Source organism: Ursus americanus, chromosome 14 (assembly GCF_024610735.1).
Source record: "Ursus americanus isolate L20-20 chromosome 14, mUrsAme1.1.p, whole genome shotgun sequence".
In the NCBI taxonomy this organism is placed as follows: domain Eukaryota; kingdom Metazoa; phylum Chordata; class Mammalia; order Carnivora; family Ursidae; genus Ursus; species Ursus americanus.
Genome location: NC_142140.1, coordinates 64,800,104 through 64,824,689, shown reverse-complemented (window position 1 = coordinate 64,824,689; position 24,586 = coordinate 64,800,104). Strand labels below are relative to the sequence as shown.

General features: G+C 42.0%; 1 protein-coding gene across 1 annotated transcript; it reads left to right on the top strand.

Annotated features, from left to right (window-relative positions):
• Positions 1–876: 876 nt before the first annotated feature.
• LOC123792084 (myosin-4) lies at positions 877–23,857 on the top strand. Its single transcript, XM_045797235.2, has 38 exons — positions 877–1,095; positions 1,181–1,324; positions 1,702–1,858; positions 2,831–2,858; positions 2,951–3,065; positions 3,573–3,665; positions 3,820–3,883; positions 4,025–4,123; positions 4,252–4,355; positions 6,070–6,208; positions 6,778–6,896; positions 6,995–7,144; positions 7,638–7,808; positions 9,299–9,608; positions 10,408–10,478; positions 10,876–10,963; positions 11,045–11,162; positions 11,477–11,600; positions 11,691–11,827; positions 11,956–12,211; positions 13,140–13,382; positions 13,683–13,859; positions 14,091–14,236; positions 14,492–14,582; positions 14,668–15,057; positions 16,076–16,202; positions 16,658–16,776; positions 16,904–17,100; positions 18,382–18,565; positions 18,645–18,810; positions 18,913–19,037; positions 19,707–20,015; positions 20,566–20,769; positions 22,129–22,254; positions 22,345–22,515; positions 22,602–22,706; positions 22,810–22,905; positions 23,690–23,857. Exons 1-38 carry the CDS (start codon positions 892–894, stop codon positions 23,840–23,842), a joined length of 5,820 nt encoding a protein of 1,939 aa, XP_045653191.2. The 5' UTR covers positions 877–891; the 3' UTR covers positions 23,843–23,857.
• Positions 23,858–24,586: the final 729 nt, after the last annotated feature.

The window sequence follows — 24,586 nt, the reverse complement described above, 5'->3', positions numbered from 1 at the left end:
AAATCCAACTAAAAACAATTTAACTAAAAATATACAAACACTATGATATGTTTTTCATTCAAATGTTTTTCTCCAAGAACCTTTTAAAGTTATCTTTTGTTTTGATAATACTACTTGCACACAGTTTAAGAATAAATGAGACTTAATTTTGACTTAGGACAAACCATTTGTTGGATTTTCAACTTCTGTTGCATTTACTTTTTCCTTTATCACGTGATACCTAAATAATTTACTCCTAAACGGGGGATTTATCTGTGCTTATTTAGTGTTTTCAATCTGGACTGTGTCCTGAACGAACAAAGGCACCTTTTCATCCATCCAATTTTAATAATATTTGCGTCCAGTTTATCCATCTGATTTTAGTAATTTGGGCCAGGAGAAAAATTATACTAAATATTTGAGTTTTTAAAATAGGTTCAGGTTGTAAACCCACTGGAAACAGTTATTCTGCATTTCTTTGTATCACCGCAATGTCAAAAATAATAATAATAATAATATGGGAAGGGGGAGTAGAAAAAGAAAACAAAGCAAAGCAAGTAGAAAAAAGATTCTGAGCACACCGGGGCATGCCGAATGCTGCTGACTACAACACAAACTCCTCCATATTCGTCTACAAAGGCTCACAGCACAGAGGATGGAACGGAGGCTTACATCAAAAGAAGTAAGCTCCCAACATAAGGCTTTCAAGTCCATGATCCGGATCTCTCAGCGCCTTTGCACAGGACACAGGCGTGATCCCTACAGGCGGGGCTGAGGAAATAGGCCAGGCCAATGAGGCGCAGAAGTGTGAAACCAATAGGACAACGTCCACCCTCACCCTGGGTCACTGTCCAGCTCTGTCTCTGCCCTCCAGGTACCCCGGCGCTGTGCTGCCACCAATAACCCCCAGCTATGAGCTCCGACACTGAGATGGCCATTTTTGGGGAGGCTGCTCCGTACCTCCGAAAGTCTGAAAAGGAGCGCATTGAGGCCCAGAATAGGCCGTTTGATGCCAAGAATTCTGTCTTTGTGGTGGACGCTAAGGAGTCCTACGTGAAAAGTACAGTGCAGAGCAGGGAAGGGGGAAAAGTGACAGTGAAGACCGATGCCGGGGCTGTAAGTAACACAGAGGAGGGTGGGAAGGCATAACTGATCCTTTTCTGCTACTCAGCTGATTTGCACTGGCTCCTTTTCTAAACAGACTGTCACAGTTAAGGAAGATCAAGTCTTCTCCATGAACCCTCCCAAGTACGACAAGATCGAGGACATGGCCATGATGACCCACCTGCACGAGCCCGCGGTGCTGTACAACCTCAAAGAGCGTTACGCAGCCTGGATGATCTATGTGAGTGCCCCCTTTTTTCTTCTCACTTTTCACTAACTTCAGTCCATGAACTATGTTAGCCAAACCCAATTAAAGACTAGTTTCCGATTTGGTTACTACAATTTTAAGACTAATACTTGGTCAGTGTTGTGAATTCTGATGTATTTGACACGGTGCATGTGACAAGCCACCTACTTCGTGCTGAATTCGTGGGCAGACGGAAGGAAACATACTGTGTAGGGCCCGAGTGGGCGGGAGGCAGCCAGGGAATGAGATCCTCCAGCCTTGGGAGAACTGACACAGTGACTTGGGTCCCTCTCACTTGGCACATAAAGCAGTATTTCCAAGGCAGATGAATGAGGTGACTGCAGACAGAGCAACCTTGTCATTTCCCACAGACCTACTCGGGCCTCTTCTGCGTCACCGTGAACCCCTACAAGTGGCTGCCGGTGTACAACCCCGAGGTGGTGGCCGCCTACCGAGGCAAGAAGCGCCAGGAGGCCCCGCCCCACATCTTCTCCATCTCCGACAACGCCTACCAGTTCATGCTGACGGGTGAGTGGGTCCATAATTACAACCTGTAGAGCCATTTATGAAGCACATGTACAGTGATAACGTAGAAGACACAGGCGGGACTTGGAGAATAAAATGTCCAGCACAAACATAACAGTAATAATAATAGTATAACAATAGTAATCCAATATGATTAGTAGTAGTATAATATAATAAAATTGGGGAAATATATTTAAAATCAAAGGGACCAGGGGTGCCTGGATGGCTCAGTCCGCTGGGAGTCTGACTCTTGGTTTTAGCTCAGATTGTGATCTCAGGATCTTGGAGCCGAGCCCTGAGTCACACTCCACACTCAGTGTGGAGTCTTCTAGAGATTCCTTCCTCCCCCGACTCCCTCTCCTTCTGATCCTCCCACCCCCTACGCACACTCTTTCTCTAAAATAAATAAAATCTTTAAAAAAAAAAGAATAAAATGGACCAGTTCCAAAAGCATAGAGAATTTTGCTTAGATTTCTATGCTACAATCCAAACTAATGCTAATTCCAGATCAAAATTAACCAAATTTAGGAATGAACTATGCATTTTAATTATAGCTAGTGTATCACCTCTCCTAAAAAGTAAGCTTTGAAAGCTCAGAGTACAAGTTATCCCAATTACTACACAAAACTCTGAACTGGCCGTTAATAACATGATTTTGAACTATGAACCAAGCGACTAAGTGGAGCATGGAGCTAGTACTCATTGATACTGATAAATTCCCATGCGTAGTACGGTGAAACAGTGCACTCATTACATATTCTGTCACACCAAAGGTAACAGGAGTGTAACACACTTGACTAATCAGCCCATTTTTTGCTACTTATTTTAAAAATATTGTGAAAAAAGCAAAGTAACAATTGACAAAGGTTTTGTGTGTGTGTGTGTGAGTGGGGAGCTTTAAAGGAAGATTTTGAGTTTATGAAACTTACATGCTAAGTATATTTTTCAACATTATCTCCGATTTCTCTTTCACAGATCGTGAGAACCAGTCGATCCTGATTACGTATGTAGATTTCACGCCTTTCTTTCTATTGAATTTTGATCATTGTAGTGATTACTTAGATTCTGACTTCTTCCTCTGTGTGGACTCGACAGCGGAGAATCCGGTGCAGGGAAGACCGTGAACACCAAGCGTGTCATCCAGTACTTTGCGACAATTGCAATTACTGGAGAGAAGAAAAAAGAGGAACCTACTCCTGGCAAAATGCAGGTGGGTATAATATTCATCCCAGGATGGAAGAAATCCTAGGCTTGTAAAAACTGGGCTAAGGTACTTCAGAGCCATGGCAACCAATTGCAAGTGATGACAAAATTTGGAAGACAACCCTTGGGAGGGCTGTGAGAAGAGAAGTGCTGCCAGGTGCAATAGATAGAAGTTCTCACAACCATTTATTAGGAAGGAAGCAATGGGCTTGAGGAATACAGAAATCAAGACCATGTCACTAGAGTACCCCCTCCCCCAATTTGTCTTCCTTCTACTCACTTTAGTAAGCCCCGCTCACAAACTCCCTCTTTCCCAAATAAATAAATCTTTTTTAAAAAAATGTGTTAAGAAAGAAATAAAGAAAGAGAAAGCCAGCCGGCCTTACCCAAAATTTATAGAATACTGAGAAGGGGGAAGGGAGGCAGGGGACGAAGCTGATGGAAAGTTATTTCAGGAGACTGCAACTCACCCTTTCTGTGGGTCTCTTTATCTGTCTTGTTCATTTCTCTTAAGGGGACCCTTGAAGATCAAATCATCAGTGCCAACCCGCTCCTGGAGGCTTTTGGCAATGCCAAGACCGTGAGGAATGACAACTCCTCTCGCTTTGTAAGTCTCCAGGTCTTCCTTCACACGTGAGGGTCAGCACGGACACTTCTGTGCATGTGGTCTCAGTATCTTTCCCATCTGTTTGGTCCAGAGCTAAAGAGAATATTTGTCTGCCTTTGAATATGTACAAAAAGTCTTCCTTTGCCTTTTTAAGGGTAAATTCATCAGGATCCATTTTGGGGCAACAGGCAAACTGGCTTCTGCCGATATTGAAACATGTAAGTTAATGAATATTAGTGATTAAAAATACTTTTCTTTGGGGCTATATACCGCAAATCTTGTTATCTATGTGGTGTGAACTTTTCAAATGCTTAATTTTCCACTGTGGCCTCTGAAGTGTGCTCAATCTGACCTTCTAGATCTGCTGGAGAAGTCCCGTGTTACTTTCCAACTAAAGGCTGAAAGAAGCTACCACATATTTTATCAAATCATGTCCAACAAGAAACCAGAGCTTATTGGTAAGAAGTATCTGTGATTTTTTTTCTACCAAGGAAGAATAAAAGCCCTTTATTCTAAGAAGTCCCTCTAAAATGCTTTTGATGACCAAAGTAATTCTGTCTATACTTGTTCTTTCTCACGTGTACAGAAATGCTTCTGATCACCACCAACCCATATGACTTTGCCTTTGTCAGTCAAGGTGAAATTACAGTGCCCAGCATTGATGACCAGGAAGAACTGCTAGCCACAGATGTAAGTTAACAGGTGCAGAACAGGAAGAAGCAAACTCATTTTGCAGTATACAACACTCCCCTCTACAGAGTCAACAGCATTAGCAGAAAGACAATAAATAGGCAATATTGCCTTTCAGGCTTCCTTACTCTTGGAATTAAATTACAGAATATTTCAATGCCTGCCCCCCACCCTATATATCAGAAAGCTTTAAATGTCTGTAATAAATGTTACGTCTTAGGCATTCCTTGGCTAGTTGGCTTTTTTTTTTCCTCATTGGTCCTTTGGGTCGATTTTTGTACTCCAATAGTGATGTTTCTCTTATTTTATATCAGACCCTACATCCAATAACCTGGGAAAAGGACCTACAACATTTTTAGGTTTTTTTATAACAGAACATGATTATTTCCAGTTCCTCTATAGTCAGATGTAAACACAAATTTTGTTTCAAATGTCACTCTGGGGGCTAACAGTATTCCCCTCCCCCCTCTATGAAGCATTTGAAGAAATGGATTCTCTAACCTCAAAAAATTCTCTTTTTGGCCTCTGCGAGTCTTTACTTTTATTTTTGGAATTATAAATTCTTTCTCTCTCCTCTTTTTTTTTAAAGGATCATTACTCTTTGGCTTCTTTTCTTTATACATATACTTTATACATAGTTCATGGTTTTTTTCGCTTTTCTGAACAGTCAACCTTCTTTGATTATTCTTTACTTTAATACCGGTGGGAATATCCCAACATTCCCAAGATGGGATTAAGAGTTGCTTACAAAAACACCTCTTCTCTTAAAATATAATTTTCAAAAAGTCTATAAACTGTGTGCCTTCATCTAATAAATATCAGCTTTTACCGGCTTTACCTCATTATTATTCATATGCCCAAAAGGGTTAGGGAGTTGAGAAATAACCTCTAGTGTTGGAGGTTAAAAAAAAAAACACTGTAGTCTTGCTCCAAGACTTTATTAATATCTAGGCATTTTAAATAGGTCGAGTCAGTGAGCTGGAACTGAGGGTAAATAATCTGGAGAAAGAGTTACATAAGCAAACTCCCCCTGCCTTGTCTGATGCCTGCCTCCACTGCATAAGCCTTTGCAAAGCCTAGCATGGGCAACTAAGAAGGTGATCAAAATCTAATAGAGAAAAATGACACAACAATACTTCAATAAAAGAAGTTCTTTTCATAAATGTCTCTTCCCTGCATGAGTAACGATCAGGTGAAGTTCACTGCCAGGACTCTCACTGCTGCCGAGCTGTGACCTGATACCAGAGAGGGAAAAACTCAAGGGCCACTGCTCTTCCCCTCTTCCCAACCGCATCCATCATATCCGGGGAGGCAGGCTACGATGAGGCGAGGACAACATAGGAGGAAAAGGAGCAAACAGATTTATGAAGCAAAGGAAACCCATGAGATAAGAAACCTGTGGAGCAAGGCCTGGCTAATGTGGAGAAATAGGAAGAGTGTTGGCCTTGGCATCCAAAGCCAAGGCTCTGAGTCTTAGCTAGCTGAGTGTGGACAGGTCACATAAGATCTTCACTGTCCACATGACTCAGTGGGAAACTGACACACACCTACTGATGCTGCTTTGTGGAATAAAGTGCCAAAGAACAGGACCTTTTGAAAACAGCAAAGTGTTAGTCAAGACATCATGAGAAGGCGGGGAGGCAGGCCCCAGTGTCCTGAGGGCGTCTGCCATGGTGATGACTGGGAACTGATTTAAATTCAACTCTTTCCACAGAGTGCTGTAGACATCCTGGGTTTCAGCACTGACGAAAAGGCGGCTATCTACAAGCTCACGGGGGCCGTGATGCATTATGGGAACATGAAGTTCAAGCAGAAGCAGCGGGAGGAGCAGGCTGAGCCGGATGGCACCGAAGGTACCGCCCCCTGCTCACATCTTTCAGTTGACAGAGCTGACACGATCAGGTCCTCGAGGGCAGAGGCCAAGTTTTCACTTTCTTCACCTATCTGATGGCGGGGAGAAGTATAAGAGGACAGAAATAACACACTGCATGTTTTACAGGACTGACATTTGTGGAGGTGTGATTTCTGCCCATTCCAATTTTCACTGACTTACTGTAAGCTAGTATTTACGATCTGATTAAGACCTTTTTTATTCCGGTCAATAATTTACGTGCCCACATGCACTGTAAGAAAAAAAACAGATCAGAATTTTCCTGTCACTCCTCCTCTAGGTTAGAATTTTTCAAATTATTTTTATCTGTGGTCTGCTTTAGCTATATTTTAAGTATCGCACGGAGCATCAATTCCCCATGTTCCAAATTATCCTCTCAAAAAAAATGACTAAAATTAGCGTGACAAATGGTTTTGTCACATTTGCACATATTCCTCTTCAAGCAAAACGTTTTTTTCTCTGTCATTACCCTTCACACCTTAAACTGTCTAAGCTGTGGTCAGTTTCACCATTCTCGCCTCGTTCATGCAGTTGCTGACAAGGCGGCCTATCTCCAGAGCCTGAACTCCGCTGACCTGCTCAAAGCCCTCTGCTACCCCAGGGTCAAAGTCGGCAATGAGTACGTCACCAAAGGCCAGACTGTGCAGCAGGTAAGCATGACTTAAACCCATGATTTGTTTGAGCCACCAGAGACCTAAGGCTCCATCACTGTGTTCGATTCGAAACCAAACTACCACTGTTCCTGAAGGTATACAACGCGGTGGGCGCTCTGGCCAAGGCCATCTACGAGAAGATGTTTCTGTGGATGGTCACCCGCATCAACCAGCAGCTGGACACCAAGCAGCCCAGACAGTACTTCATCGGGGTCTTGGACATCGCCGGCTTTGAGATCTTTGATGTGAGTAATGAGCTGACAGAAAATAAGCAAATGCAAATTCCCAGTCATTTGATCCAGCTTGTTAGAGCATTCAAAATTATCTTTACAAAAAGTACAAAATGGAATTTGTGGGAAAGAAAGGTCCCTGAAGAGATGTGAAACAAGTAAATTAGTATAAAGAGGAAAAGAGAGAGCATTTTATTCTTTCAAGTCTAGAAGTCTCAGAGAATGGTCTGTGAAAGGTTAATAAATATTCAACATCTATCCTGGATCCAAATGGAAACGCTTTCTTAAATTACTCTAAGGAAATATTTAAAAGAGGTCCTTATTTAACAGCATTTGGCCTAATGATTTCATGCAAAGAGCATAGTACTCGAGGAGTCATGACATTTAGAATCATGTCATATGGTAAAAAAACAATCTGAACATTTGTAATTTAATAAACCAAAATACCTTAAATGCAGAAGAAACACTTAAGTCATGAGTAACTCCCTATATTTCTCTTTTCCTATAGTTCAACAGCCTGGAGCAGCTGTGCATCAACTTCACCAACGAGAAGCTGCAACAGTTCTTCAACCACCACATGTTCGTGCTGGAGCAGGAGGAGTACAAGAAGGAGGGCATCGAGTGGACGTTCATCGACTTCGGGATGGACCTGGCCGCCTGCATCGAGCTCATCGAGAAGGTCCGTAAGACTTTTCAAGCCTTCAGGACATGAAAAACAAATTGTCCGCCTCCTCACGCTTAACTGCAATCCCCATTCTCAAAGAACAAGCAGTGGTGTTTGACAACAGGCTCGTGTACTCTGATCAGTTGTCTGGTGTGTCTCAAGGATGTGTTGTTACTCGTGAATAGTTTTTCATAGAAAAATGACTGCAGTGCTACAAACCTGTACACAGACACAGGGATGCACATTTCTCCCTCTTATAGCTTCACTCTCCCTCACGTGCACAGGAGAAAGGAATGAAATTGCAGCTAGTCCTCTGAGTACTGTCATCGATCCCGGCGATTCCATGACGGTGTGTCATGCACGGATCATCCTTCATGGCTATCAGGGCAGGATGGAAGGTAGCTCTTCAGTAGTTGCAGGCATTAAGACTCTATAACTACTGAATAAACACCAAACCTCTATACAGTCTTCCCTGGAAAATGAACCCGGATTTTCCTCTATCAGGTGGGGCAATAATTCTATCAGTGTTGAACATGTTAAAACTCATCAAAGCAATCATTAAACACTTTCAAATGTGTATTGGGAACTCATCGTGTACCTACAGATACCAATGAGGTATATGGCTACACGTGAACACTACCCTAAGCAGTGGGAAAGGAAAAGCAAACACAACTGCCTTCTATGAAAACTTCAGACACTCATGCTAAAATTCATAAAAATATGAAAGATGAGAGTGCCACACCAGACTAGGTCTACCCAATTTGAGGAAAACAATTTTAATTTGGTGATACACTATCTCTGCTATTCATGAAAATGACACGGTACTCAGTTCCTGGAACACCGAAACAGTTTTGGGGAGACAATTTGTGACTGAAGCAAAATCATCGACACTGGGTTTTCTATCAGTCTTTCCTATCAAACTTGCCACTGAAAGGAGTCAACCTGCTTACAAAGCAAAAACAAATTATCATCACTTAACTCCGCCATGGGGGGAACATAGTTCAGAGTACAAAGGGTTCTAATGATACAACACAAGACGCTCTTTCCTCCTGGGAATGGATAATTTTTAATCATTATCTGTATTTCTCTCCTCTTCATACTTTTGTCTTGTCTGGATTTGAGGTAAGGAAGTTACATTGTCAGGACGGAAGAAAGTATTTAGATCTATACATTTACGGGATAAAGAATTCAGCTTTGAAATGGTAGTTTTGGAATTTAATTTTATACTCTGAACATAAAAATTGACAAATGGCACATATGGGCTTCTTTTATTTTTTTTTTTAACAGAGTCTTTCTAGCAAACATATGTACCATATGTCCATGGTACATGATTGCTTCACATCTCAGTAGCAGAGAAGAGGCAATAAAGTAGGGTCATGCTTATTTAATTTCTTATCATCCCTTCTTCTGGAACATTTTCAGGTTTCCACCAAGAACATAAAGTATTGGAGCATATTTTTCTGAGGAACTCATTATTATTATTATCCCTTTTTTCCTACTCTCAGCCCATGGGGATCTTCTCCATCCTGGAAGAGGAGTGCATGTTCCCCAAGGCCACAGACACCTCCTTCAAGAACAAGCTCTATGAGCAGCACCTTGGGAAGTCGGCCAACTTCCAGAAGCCCAAGCCTGCCAAAGGCAAGGCCGAGGCACACTTCTCTCTGGTCCACTATGCTGGCACTGTGGACTACAACATCGCCGGCTGGCTCGACAAGAACAAGGACCCCCTGAACGAGACCGTGGTTGGGCTGTACCAGAAGTCTGGAATGAAGACCCTGGCTCTTCTCTTTGCTGGGGGACAAAGTGCTGAAGCAGGTCATTCTTAATGTCATTAGTACGTTCACAGAGTGAATTGAACTATACAATATAGACTTAATAAAAGGAAGTGTATTTAGTGTGCTATGGTCTTACGGTCATAAGCTTTCAGAGCTGAAATGACACTATGGATCATTTTGTCCATGGCCTCATTTCACCAATGAGAAACACAAACTCAGAGGCTAAGTGACTTGCTCAAGATCATACAGTTCATTTCTACTATTTTAATAGTATTGGTCCCTTCAAGGATTCAGCTAAGCTGGAGATGAGGAAATCCTTTGTCGAGGCACTAGTGCTTGAGGAACTGAAATTCTGTTCTCCTAAGTCCTCTAAGACCAGATGTGCAGGTAACAGTACAGAAGCATAAGCAAACAGGAAGTGGGACCTCCCTGCAGGTTAGTAGAGGCTCACCCACCTGGTAGCAAGCACACAACTTTACCTGTTCTCTGGGACCTCTGTGCACTAAGGCGGCAGTACTACTCTGTCTCCTGGGCACTTCCTTCAGGGGACACACATTGCTAATTTGGAGGAGAGGAATCCCATCCCTTCCCCCACATCTACCCTTTTCATCCACAGTTCTTTTACTGTTGTTGTTTTCTTGAATACCTATAAATGTGAGCCAATGCTTCCATTTTCCTAATCTATAGTCAGCAGAAAGACACAGAAAGAAAAACAGGAATGATACAAGTGAACAAGTGCAAATTTAAATTCCAGAAGGAATTTTGGCAGTCCTTGTACCTATGGATAGTACTTCCGAAGCTGTTGCAAATAGTTTTAATTTTTCTATTTTATTTTTCAGAAAGTGGAGGTGGAAAAAAAGGTGCCAAAAAGAAGGGTTCTTCTTTCCAGACAGTGTCAGCCCTTTTCAGGGTACAGTATATTCTTGAATGCCAAAAGATTACTTCTGTAACAAAATTAAATTATCATAACTTTTTAAAACTTTTTAAAGGAGATCTACGGTGAAACTGAATAAAAGCAGTGTTGTACAAAGGAAAATGAAAAACATGTTAGGAGAAATTTAACCAAAAGAAAACCCACAATGTGGGTTCAAACTTTACAATAAATGAACCAGTTACCCTTAAAACTCCAAATCTAAAAGATCTAGAGCGGAACACATTTCACATGAAATCAAACCCTCTCTTAAAAGCAACCACTGTCATCAGTTACATTTACTTTATTCGTGAAATGGGGCACATTCACTACAGATCATTGACAGGGACTCTCATGCAACGAAAAGTGACTGCATAACTTTGAATATGGTTTCCAGGAGAATTTGAATAAGCTGATGACCAACCTGAGGAGCACTCACCCCCACTTTGTACGGTGCATCATCCCCAATGAAACCAAGACTCCAGGTAAGACCCATCTGATACCCAAACAACTCCAGGCTGTTTGCTTGAGACCATGAAGTAAGGCATGTGTATTCTGCCTTTTAGGGGCCATGGAGCATGAACTTGTCCTGCACCAGCTGCGGTGTAACGGGGTGCTGGAGGGGATCCGCATCTGCAGGAAGGGGTTCCCAAGCAGGATCCTTTATGCAGACTTCAAACAGAGGTTTGTGTCTCATTATTCCTCCCTTTCAAAGTGCTAGCCTAGAGCAGTATCCCCACGCAGCTCAAACATCTTTTAACTTTTCCTTGAAAACTGAAATGCAATCATTTGAAAGGTGATCATAAAAGAATGAAGGCTTGCTTTATATTACCAGAAGTTTTTAAACATATTTTCCCAAGGTTCACCTAAAGCACTGTTGGATTATTTTAATGGAATTTGTTTTCTCCAAAACTCAGTCTATCATTTTTTCAATGATAGCTACTAACAGTTCCAGTAAGAAGAAAAACCACACTTTTATATTCTTTGCATTCTGATAGATACAAGGTTCTAAATGCGAGTGCCATCCCAGAGGGTCAGTTCATTGACAGTAAGAAGGCTTCTGAGAAACTTCTAGGGTCTATTGACATCGACCACAACCAGTACAAATTTGGTCATACCAAGGTACCATCAACCTAAATATCTATCATCATTTCATTACCTTTGGACTTTCTCACAAGTGGAAATAACATATTTAGCTTGTTCTTTGGCAAGGTTTTCTTTAAAGCTGGCCTGCTGGGAACTCTAGAGGAGATGAGAGATGAAAAGCTGGCTCAACTCATCACACGCACCCAAGCTGTGTGCAGAGGGTACCTGATGAGGGTGGAATTCAAGAAGATGATGGAGAGGAGGTGAGGGACCAAGTCCAAGTCCTCATTCTCTGCGTTGTCATGGTTGAATCCGACACAGTCATTACTTCTGTTGAGTGATGGTCACTGTCCACACTGTTCCTTATTTGCGTCTTTGTTCTTTTCTACAGAGAGTCCATCTTCTGCATCCAGTACAACGTCCGTGCGTTCATGAACGTCAAGCACTGGCCCTGGATGAAGCTGTATTTCAAGATCAAGCCCCTCCTCAAGAGTGCGGAGACAGAAAAGGAGATGGCCACCATGAAGGAAGAGTTTGAGAAGACCAAAGAAGAGCTGGCTAAGTCAGAGGCAAAAAGGAAAGAGCTTGAAGAGAAGATGGTAGCTTTGATGCAAGAGAAAAATGACCTGCAGCTCCAAGTTCAATCTGTGAGTGTCATCCACTGCACAGCTCAGACACTTCTTATCCACCACACACTGTGGGAGTGGATATGAAAAGGTTTCAGCTTAAGGTTTTTGAATGAATGGTTTCCACTAAAACATGTGCTGTAATTGTCTGTCGTTCAAAAATACTAAGACTCAGACCTAAAGAAACAACAGCTGCAAAGTCATCAATTATGCTGTGTATGTTCCTACGCACATTCATACGCAGTATGATCAACAGTGAGCACAGTCATAAAGATGTCCACAGATATTTTCCTTCCTTAATAGAACCTTCTCTTCGATGAAACTGTTCTTTGCTTAGTGAATATCTGTGTACATAAACAGAAGTTGTGTTGTTCTTACAAGGTCAGCGAAAAGGCTAAATTAACTAACCCCCTCCAACGTGAGGAAACAGAGTCCTAGAATTAATACGTGACTTTTCCAAAGTAACACTGGGACAGATTTTACCAAAAGGCTAGTTTCCCTGATCTGACCTTCCACACACGGATAGCTGGAGGAAATCTGTTATTATAATCAGTGCATTAAAATTACTAACATTTTGGGGCGCCTGGGTGGCACAGCGGTTAAGCGTCTGCCTTCGGCTCAGGGCATGATCCCAGTGTTGTGGGATCGAGCCCCACATCAGGCTCCTCTGCTATGAGCCTGCTTCTTCCTCTCCCACTCCCCCTGCTTGTGTTCCCTCTCTCGTGGGCTGTCTCTATCTCTGTGGAATAAATAAATAAAATCTTTAAAAAAAAATAAAAATAAATAAAATAAAATAAAATTACTAACATTTTGTCCATTAGACTTTTTAAAAGTTGGCCTATGTGTTGACCAAACCGGTTGAATCACTGAAGTATCCACCTTTTAATAAATTATCGTGTGTTTGCAGATACAGCTTAGACAGGTGAAATTGTTTCATTTCTCCCGTTAGGAAGCAGATGGCTTGGCTGATGCAGAGGAAAGATGTGATCAACTGATAAAAACCAAAATCCAGCTGGAGGCCAAGATCAAGGAGCTAACTGAAAGAGCAGAGGAAGAGGAGGAGATCAACGCCGAGCTAACGGCCAAGAAAAGGAAACTGGAGGATGAGTGTTCAGAGCTCAAGAAAGACATCGATGACCTTGAACTGACCCTGGCCAAGGTTGAAAAAGAGAAGCATGCCACAGAGAACAAGGTACCATCATGATCCATTTTAGAGTGTCTACAAGTGCTAGCTTGTTACTGAAGTATTTTAATAAAAAGATTAATCCTATAGTCACTGAATATAAAAGGAAAGTACTGTCACATTTATGTCATCTCTTTAGTCTTCACCATTTCTATTTACCTTGACCTTTATCCCCCATACTTTTCAGTGAGGTGAGCCTGACTTAGCATCTTGTCTCCATTTTCCATCTCAGGCTGACCCTGTCCTAAGCTTGTTTTTCATCAAGATGATAGATGTCACTAACATTTCTATAATCTGTTCAAATCTAAGGTGAAAAACCTCACGGAAGAGATGGCAGGCCTGGATGAAACCATCGCAAAGCTGACCAAGGAGAAGAAGGCCCTCCAAGAGGCCCACCAGCAGACCCTGGATGACCTGCAGGCAGAAGAGGACAAAGTCAACACCCTGACCAAGGCTAAAACCAAGCTAGAGCAGCAAGTGGATGATGTAAGTGTGAAAAATACAGTATTTCCTCTCAATATTACAAAAAAAAAAAAAGTTGTGACATGCAATTGTCTATAATGCTCACAAGCCTTTCACTGTGGCTTTGAAAATAATAATTAAAATTCCCATGCTGATTGGTGTATCTTTTAAAATTCTCCTGTGTATCTTTGATGGCTAGTAACATATGGCTCAGTGCCTTAGGACTGAAATAAATAAAGACCACTATATATTTAGCTTGAAGGATCTCTGGAACAAGCAAAGAAAATCCGAATGGATCTAGAAAGAGCAAAGAGGAAACTAGAGGGTGACCTAAAACTGGCCCAGGAATCCACGATGGATGTAGAAAATGACAAGCAGCAACTCGATGAAAAATTCAAAAAGTGAGTAACCTGCTTGTTGTCTGTCAATTCAGGTGAAATAGATGTTTTAAAGATCTCTAAAATATTACTTCAGAGCACACAAGGGAAAAAAGACATCTTTGATTTTTTTATTTAACGAAAATCATACGTTACTGACTTGTAAAAACATGTACTACTCATGTCCTCAACACAGCAGTATAAAGACATTCCACCCTACCTGGGAAAGAAAACTGGTAAGAGAATTGATGGAGAGCTTATGCATTGCTCCCCTAACAGGAAAGAGTTTGAAATGAGCAATCTGCAAAGCAAGATTGAAGACGAGCAGGCCCTCGCAATGCAGCTACAGAAGAAGATCAAGGAATTACAGGTGAGTCGGACCCCCCACCTCTTCTGCTCATTCCAGGAATCACAACGGCCAGGAGCTGGCATTCACGTTGCTGTGTCACCCCCAGGCCCGCATCGAGGAGCTGGAGGAGGAAATCGAGGCAGAGCGGGCCTCCCGGGCCAAAGCAGAGAAGCAGCGCTCTGACCTCTCCCGGGAACTGGAGGAGATCAGCGAGCGCCTGGAGGAAGCCGGCGGGGCCACTTCCGCCCAGATCGAGATGAACAAGAAGCGCGAGGCCGAGTTCCAGAAAATGCGCCGGGACCTGGAGGAGGCCACCCTGCAGCACGAAGCCACAGCGGCCACCCTGAGGAAGAAGCACGCAGACAGCGTGGCCGAGCTCGGGGAGCAGATCGACAACCTGCAGAGGGTCAAGCAGAAGCTGGAGAAGGAGAAGAGCGAGTTGAAGATGGAGATCGATGACCTCGCCAGTAACATGGAGACAGTCTCCAAAGCCAAGGTTTTTATGAACTTGTCCCCTTTTCATTTTATTCACAATGATTCAAAATGATAGAGTTTATATATGAATATATCTAATCTAATTGTACAAACTTTAAATGTTATTTTATTTATTTTAAATTCCATTAATTAATGTTATTATTAGTTTCAGAGGTAGAGTTTAATGTTTCATCAGTCTTATAGAACACCCAATGCTCATTACATCACGTGCCCTCCTTAATGTCCACCACCCAGTTATTCCATCTGCCACCCCCTCCCCTCCAGGCACCTTCAGTTTGTTTCCTATGATTAAGAGACTCTTACAGTTTGTCTCCCTCTCTGATTTCATGTTGTTTTATTTTTCCCTACCTTCCCCCGTGATCCTCTGTTTCTTAAATTCCACATAGGAGCAAGATCATATGGTAATTCTCTTTCTCTGATTGACTTATTTCACCTAGCATAATACCATCTACTTCCAACCATGTCATTGCAAATGGCAAGATTTCAATTTTTTGATGGCTGAGTAGTATTCCATTTTGTGTGTGTGTGTACACCACATCTTTATCCATTCATCTGTCAATAGACATCTGGGTTCTTTCCATAGTTTGGCTATTGTGGACATTGCTGCTATAATGTTATCTCACTTTAAAATTATTCCTGTTATGCTTATTAAGCATCACTATATTGAAATGAATCATTCCAGTCTTCCTATGTGATTTGTAGAAATCACATTAACTTTTGTCACTATGACCATGAAAGAATGCAATTCCAGAAAAAAAAATTCTCTAAAAACCATACTCCACATGATGCAGAATGTAAGTGATGTTCATGTGTTCCAAAGACAACAATCTAGTTTTCATAACCATTTATTTATTCATGTAGCCCAAATTATGTGTCTCTACATTCAAGGTACCGTGCAGGGCTTTGGAGTGGATGGAAAAGAATATACAATTGAGCTCCTTTCCACAAGTAGTTATCTCCAAAACCAGACTTCAAATAAAAACGTATCATCTTTCCCTGTTTTCTACTTCCCACCACAGGGAAACCTCGAGAAAACGTGCCGCACCCTGGAGGACCAGCTTAGTGAAGTGAAAATGAAGGAAGAGGAACAACAACGCCTCATCAATGAGCTGTCAGCCCAGAAGGCTCGTTTACACACAGAATCAGGTCAGTGGGCGCACGCAGCCAGCACGCAGAGAGCCAACGAACGAAAGGCGAGCCTCCACTTGTGAACACCTCTTGAACACCCATCATTTAAGCCACACATGCCCATTTATCATTCATTTGTCATTCTTTCTCCTTTTTATTGGGAAATGGTAAAAAGGATGATTATAAGCTATAACTGGAAGAAAATTAAGCTTCCTGGGCTGAGGAGATTTTGGCTGCCTCAGCATTACTCAAAAAAAAAAGAGAAAAAAAGAAAAGAAAAGAAAAAGAAAGAAAATTGTAAAATATCAAAGAAAGCTTACATTTTTGAAAAAGCAAGAAACAACCCTTTCAACCAAAGTTTTTGAGCTGTTCTTTTCATCATGGAGTAAGAAGAGTTCTAATGTTATCGCATTCTTTAAATCAGTCTTCATCTAGACAACAGAACTAAATCATTCATGTTTTGTCTTTCACAGGTGAATTTTCACGACAGCTAGATGAGAAAGAAGCTCTGGTGTCTCAGCTATCACGAGGCAAACAAGCATTTACACAACAGATTGAGGAATTAAAGAGGCAGCTGGAAGAGGAGTCTAAGGTGAGAATTCTCTAATTGAGACTTTCAATCACTTGAACTTTGCAGCATGACACACTATTAAACTTCACTTACGGAATATCAATGACCAGAACATAAATGTACAATGCACACTTTTTGGTTGGTCCAGGCCAAGAACGCCTTGGCCCACGCCCTGCAATCAGCCCGCCATGACTGTGACCTGCTACGGGAACAGTATGAGGAGGAGCAGGAGGCAAAGGCAGAGCTGCAGAGGTCAATGTCCAAGGCCAACAGCGAGGTCGCGCAGTGGAGGACCAAATATGAGACAGATGCCATTCAGCGTACGGAGGAGCTGGAGGAGGCCAAGTACGGGCTCTTAATGATGGAGGTAGAAAGAAAAGTTTAAAAGCAGTGAAGGAAAAATAATAAAAAGAAGGACTATTTCAGGCATGAAGATAGGAGGAAAATTTCAGCCTATCTGATTATACAGTGGTGGAAACCACCATCTTCTCCTTACGGACCAGTCATGTCCACTGAAGAATGGGCCAAGACCACAGCTCTCCCTGCATTTTGGTCTATTAAAAAAATATCTGAAATTTCTTTCCACCAAAATGAATTAAAAATTATCACCATACCCTTTATGAATTAAGTAGAATTAATTCCCTTCACTATAAGGAAAAGTGGAGGCAGTGAGACTATCTGGTACATTATTATGAATATTACAATTAACAATAGTCAGTTTATCCCTATCTAGAAGTTCAGAATAAGACTATCATACTCTGTCATTTAACTAACAACCAGTATCAATAAACTGATTCACTACTTACACACACTTATGGAATAAAACTCATCGAGTGACACATGGAAGAAAAATAATCATTATGTTCTCCCAGTGAAGGAAGCTTCTCTAAATTGCATTTATCTCAGTAGTTGCTAGAATTAAACAGAATGAGGGGATTTGGCAAGCATTTGCAGAGGGAACACTCCAGATAAGTGTTAGCTGGTGAAGAAAGCAGTAAGACTTTGGAGGGTATTTGGGAAATAAAATTCTGGAATAATATTTGCTGTCTGGGGCAGAAGACCCAGAAAGTTCGTGATTAATCATATGACCTCATACACGTCACTTTGGGCCACAATTTCATTTATGAAGAGGACCAAAAATGTTAAAAAATGCTTAATGACACTATCCAGTGGTAGAATGCTTTGGTGATACACTTCCAGTTCACGGCTGTCATGTCCTCATATTGTTCACTCAGCTGATGTGGGGAGGGCTGTGGTCTTGCCCGTTCTTCAATGGACAGGCACTGGTCTGTAAGGAAAAGATGGTGGTTTCCACCACTGTATAACCAGATAGGCTCATTCATTCTCTCTCTCTCTCTGTCTCTCTTTCTCTCATGCATGCACACACCACCACCACCATGCATACAAAAAGGCCTCGTGAATATGTTTAATAACCCAACATAAAGATAAGAATTCACTAGGGAAAACCAAAGAGACAAAATGGTAAAGTTTAGAAAACTTTAACACTTCGTGACAGAGAAGCAAACAGTCTTGGGGAAAACACCCTTTCCTAGTCAGGAGCTTTACAAAGTTCACTGTGGTAGCTCTGAATCTGTTCTTGGTCACTCGCACTGACCAACGTTTCAGGAAGAAGCTGGCCCAGCGTCTGCAGGATGCTGAGGAACATGTGGAGGCCGTGAATTCCAAATGTGCTTCTCTAGAAAAGACGAAGCAGCGGCTCCAGAATGAGGTGGAGGACCTCATGCTGGACGTGGAGAGATCTAACGCCGCCTGTGCCACCCTGGACAAGAAGCAGAGGAACTTTGACAAGGTGGCCCACGATGACCAGCTTCCTGGGGGAAAGTGGCCTGATTCTTCATTACAGCGGCTTAGTTCTGATGTACTTCCAGGTCCTGGCGGAGTGGAAACAGAAGTATGAGGAAACTCAGGCTGAACTTGAGGCCTCCCAGAAGGAGGCCCGCACGCTCAGCACCGAGCTATTCAAGGTCAAGAATGCCTACGAGGAATCCCTGGATCACCTTGAAACCCTGAAGCGAGAGAACAAGAACTTACAGCGTGAGTCTCTGTAACCATTCTACCTCAAACATGGTGGGGAGACATCTTTGCAAGTTTTCACTTTTCTCAACTCAATGTGGTTATTTTATTATTAACCTATAGAGGAGATTTCGGACCTGACGGAGCAGATTGCAGAGGGGGGAAAGCATATCCATGAATTGGAGAAAGTGAAGAAACAAATAGATCAAGAGAAGAGTGAACTACAGGCTGCTCTGGAGGAAGCAGAGGTACGTGCTCTGTGTGCTCACTTATGCATTATAAATAAACGGAAAAATAATAGCAACTGAGAGCAGCTATCATGCTGCAGAGTTGCAGGGGATAACCCGTGTAATTCAGTGAGAAACACTGAATTGTTCCTTGGGAATGCAGAACAAAGAAGCTAAATTAAGATGTATGAAAGTTTGTGCATTTTCTTAATGCCTTCTTCAAGAAATCATCATATTGTGCCAAACAAACAACAACAAGCTCTTTAGGTGACGACCCAGAAAACACCATCAAAAAGACGTGACCGCCAACTGACTGTCCCCCTATCCTAGGAATACAGGTTCTGCTTGCCTTTCCCGCTCCCAGAGGCTGCTCCAAAGACCTAGCCTTGAGACAGTGGTGGGGTGTTGAGAACACCTACATGGTATATGTGACTAAATCTACTTAAGGCTTCTTTGTAAACTTTTAAAATTTGGAGGGCGGATGCAGGGATCCATTCGTCTTCCCGCCACAAGCCTCTCACGTAGTTCCCTTTGCTCTTATTAAGCTGCCACCAGCAAGCTGGAGCAGCCTGCCTCTTCCTTTGGTCTTCTCCTTGCCCTCCAAGTACAGGCGCCAGTCTCAGATTACACCAGGGAAGATCCCGAGAGGGTCGTGAGCCAAGAGTAATCTAAATGTTGTTTTTTAAAAAGGGATCGCTTGAGCACGAAGAGGGCAAAATCCTTCGCATCCAGCTTGAGTTAAACCAGGTGAAATCTGAGATTGACCGGAAAATTGCGGAAAAAGATGAAGAAATCGATCAGCTGAAAAGAAACCACATCAGAGTGGTGGAGTCGATGCAGAGCACCCTGGATGCTGAGATCAGGAGCAGGAATGATGCCATCAGAGTCAAGAAGAAGATGGAGGGAGACCTCAATGAGATGGAAATCCAGCTGAACCACGCCAACCGCCAGGCTGCAGAGGCCATAAGGAATCTAAGAAACACACAAGGAATACTGAAGGTACATCGAGATAAACACACATGGTGTCATGCGGTCTGGGTGTTAACTGTAATTTATATGCCATAGATCTAAATAACATGGTAATCAGTTGAAAATTTTACATACACAGCTAAAGAACAGCTTCCATCTGGAAAGTCTAAGACAAAGCTCACTTTGTCAACTGAAGAGAAGACACTGCACAAATCACTTCATTTCTATAATATATATAAAAGTATACATGTATATTTTTTAAATATACACATCTGTACTTGTTTAATATATATAAAACAACATCATTAGACTAGCTCATCTCTGAGGATGATTTCTTGATCCAACATTTTGTAGCTTTAGCCATGGTTATTTTTTTATGATTTAGGATCTAAAATATAACATCCTATTCTTTTGAGTGGATTTGCTACCTTAGGCTACAAAGAATTTGCCATTAAAGGGACTTGCAGATTTTCCCCCTCTAATCATACTCTAAGTTACTGAGAACAAAGTGTGTACATGACCCAAATGTGTACTCACTTAATGGAAGCATGAGGAAGAGTGGTTGCCTCTTTGTGTGTAGGACACTCAGCTACATTTGGACGATGCCATCAGAGGCCAAGATGACCTTAAAGAGCAGCTGGCCATGGTGGAGCGCAGAGCCAACCTGCTGCAGGCTGAGATTGAAGAGCTAAGGGCATCCTTGGAGCAGACCGAGAGGAGCAGGAAGGTGGCAGAGCAAGAGCTTCTGGATGCCAGTGAGCGTGTGCAACTCTTGCACACCCAGGTGAGGAGCAGGGCTCTGGATGAGCAAATGCATTCCCTGACGTTGAAGATAATTTGAGGGGATAAGCTTGTTTATAAAGTAAGGAGTAAAGTAACCTTGGCAAGGGTCCTTTCCTGAAGTTCTGGAAAATGTGTACTACACTAAGACGTACGAGGGCCTAGCCAGTTCATGGGTGTATTTATGGGCTGACATTATCATGTTGTTTGAAGAAATTTAGAGTTCTAGAAACTTTCATAAAAAAGCACAGGCGGCCATCTACTAATAACCATAGATATGACACCGGGGGCCATCTTGTCTTTTGCAACTCTAAGCTGCAAACAGATAAGCAAATAAAACAGAGAAAAAAGAATAAGCCACCAAGTTATTTTTATGTACCCTGTATGCATATGAAGCTAACTACATGAAAGAAACTCTTCAGCTCAAATTCAGAGGCCATCAATACTGCTACTCAGCATTTGTTGTTTATAACGCACACGCTAAATAGATGGAGGTATATCCTCACAAGGCTAATAAGGAGCCATTACAGTACGCATTTATTGCCATGAAAAGATGTTCACAATACATGAAAAGAGCAACTTAAAAATAATATATAAAGCATGATCATTCTTGTTAAAAAATATATAGGAAACATCCAGAAGGATAAACAAAGTGTTACCAATGGTTATCTCTGGATACTGAGAGTATAATAATTATTCTTTACCTCTTATTTTGCTAATTTGTATATTCTATTTTTTACAATAAACATATATTACTATATACTTTTAAAACATTGCAATATAAGGGAATAGCCATCATGGAAATGTTAAAATCACATACTACAAATAATTTTAAATTCAAATTAAAATACAACATTTTTCTTCCTCATTTTTAGTATCCTTGAACTGGTTACATATTTCAAGTACTATCAACTTTCCAAAACGTAACAGATTCTTGGATCTTTTTTGTACCGAAAATGATGCTACTTATGCCCTTTAAATGTAACGTCAACCAAACATGAATGAACAAATAAAAATTAATAATCCATTTTCCATGAGCTGTGTGGTGCTACATGGTACAGCATTTTAAATTTTTTCTTGGGTCAGGATTGTGCTTCAGGCTTACAAGCAACCGCTGATAATAGTCGAACATCTTGATATCAAAAATCAAATTTTACCTGGAAGAATTTCAGAAAACGTTCATTAACAGAATTATGAATAAAAAGAAGAGAGGGCATAACTTAGAATCAACTTTTGATTTGTTGTTTATTCTGAATTTTTCCTGGGTCAAGAATTTTTGCCTATATACACTAGTCAAAATGACAATGTAAGTAGAATATAATTAAATGTGCTTCCCTTTCTTTTTTTTATTAATTTGAAACAGAACACGAGCCTTATCAACACCAAGAAGAAGCTGGAGACAGACATTTCCCAGATCCAGGGAGAGATGGAGGACATTGTCCAGGAAGCCCGCAACGCAGAGGAGAAGGCCAAGAAGGCCATCACTGACGTGAGCAGAGTGCAGCACAGTGGTGGTCAAACTTGAATATTGATGTGCTCGCTCAGCTCTCTCAATGGGTTTTGCTTTACTGCTCACCAGGCAGCCATGATGGCCGAGGAGCTGAAGAAGGAGCAGGACACCAGCGCCCACCTGGAGCGCATGAAGAAGAACATGGAGCAGACGGTGAAGGACCTGCAGCACCGTCTGGACGAGGCTGAGCAGCTGGCCCTGAAGGGCGGGAAGAAGCAGATCCAGAAACTGGAGGCCAGAGTGGGTCTCCATCACTTCATTCAATTCCTGACCTGCTCATATAGCTATTTACAGCCAAATTGCTAAAAGCCTTTGTTCTCTTCCAGGTGAGGGAGCTTGAAAATGAGGTTGAAAATGAACAGAAACGCAATGTTGAGGCTGTCAAGGGTCTTCGCAAACATGAGAGGAGAGTGAAGGAACTCACTTACCAGGTGACCCACCTTTCCATATTTCTCAGGCCTACTGTTCTCAAGAAAATAAAAATAATGAGTCGTTTTCAAATAACACCACTATGTGCTACCTCTTTCATTTCAGACTGAGGAGGATCGCAAGAACGTTCTCAGGCTGCAGGACTTGGTGGACAAATTACAAACCAAAGTTAAAGCTTACAAGAGACAAGCTGAAGAGGCCGTGAGTAGCTTCACAATGAGAGAGAAAAGTTCAGGAGAAGCCCCAAGTTTTGTGGAGCCTAGAGTTTATAGAATTTCAGAGTCTTTCTTTAAGGCAAAAAAAAGTACAGAATTAGAAAATGAATATTTGGAATGAAAAAATTTTACCAGTAATTACTGGAGCCTTAGAGATTCAGGTGCATTTCTCCTGAGACCTCTTTAAGCAATTTTCCAGACATGTTAGTATAGAAATGTTTTTTGGTTACAACCCACTTCCCTCCCTATCTAGAACACTCCACCACTCCCAGAAATCTCCAGCACTCACAGGGGCTGCATGAATGAGGGCTCTCAAGTCTAAGCTCTGTTAAATGACTTCACAATAAATCCATCAGAATATTTCTTTTTCATTTGGCTCCTTTCTCATCTTATCATCCCTCTCATCCTGTTAATTCAGAAACTTCCCTTAAGGTTCTCTGCACCCAATACTATCACCATGCCTCCTTTCTAAAGTTTGTCTCGTAGATGTGGATTCCTGCTACTCTGATCTCCCTGTTGTCATTGTAGCATCTTAAGTTTGCCAGGAAAAGAATCAAGTGAGAGAGACTGAGCAGGGGGCACTGTAAGCCCACTCATTCAGAGGGGACTATGTGGGATGCCTCACCCCCAATTAAGTACATGACCAAATAGCAGAACCTTTTGCTTTCTCATTTATGAAGTAAATCCAGTAGCTGCTTCTAGTAACAGAGGCAGTGAGAGTCAGAAAATGTCAACTTTTCTCGTTCTCTGAAATGCGTTTCTTTTCTCAGGAGGAACAATCCAACGTCAACCTTGCCAAGTTTCGCAAGATCCAGCACGAACTGGAGGAGGCCGAGGAACGGGCTGACATTGCCGAGTCCCAGGTCAACAAGCTGAGGGTGAAGAGCCGGGAGGTTCAGACGAAAGTCATAAGTGAAGAGTAATTCATTCTTATGCTGAAAGGTGACCAAAGAAATGTGCAAAATGTGAAGTTCTTTGTCACTGTCGCATGTCACTGTAACATCAAGGCAATAAAATCTGCAGAGAATTTTCCCATCTAAAAATGCATGTCTCTCTTAATTCCAAGTTCCATAGTGCTATGAGAACTAACTCGTTTCTTCGACACTTGTGAAGCTCCTAACTGTGCAATCACATGATGATGACAAGAATGAGTGTGGTCAGTGAACCAACGTTCATAGAAGGCAAAAGAAATTCATTTCTCTGAGAGAATACAAAGGTGGTTAGTGCACCCCCAAATCCACTCAACCAATTCTACTGAGAACCAAGTGTGTGTACAGAAATGGGCACCAGGGATAGGAAAGTTGTCCCTGCCTTTGAGGAGCTCAAGCCAGCAGGAGAGACAGCAATTCAAACAGCTCCTAGAAGATGAGTAGACAGTTATCAGGTGAAAGAGAAATGGAACTGGTCATTCTAAGAGGAGAAAACAAGCATGAGATTTCAGAGTAGTTTGAGCATAGGCCCCACGAGCAAGGTCCTCAGATGAGGCCAAAGACAGAAGGGAAGGCCTGCCTATGAAGGCAACGGCCTCCTGCGTGGTGCTAAGGAATTAGGATATGCACGGACCTGGTCAGATTTCATGAGAAAGACCACTGACCCATCTCTGCCAGTAGCACAGAGGACGGAGAAGGACAGGAAAGACCAGAGCCTGGAGACTGCTGAGGCTACGA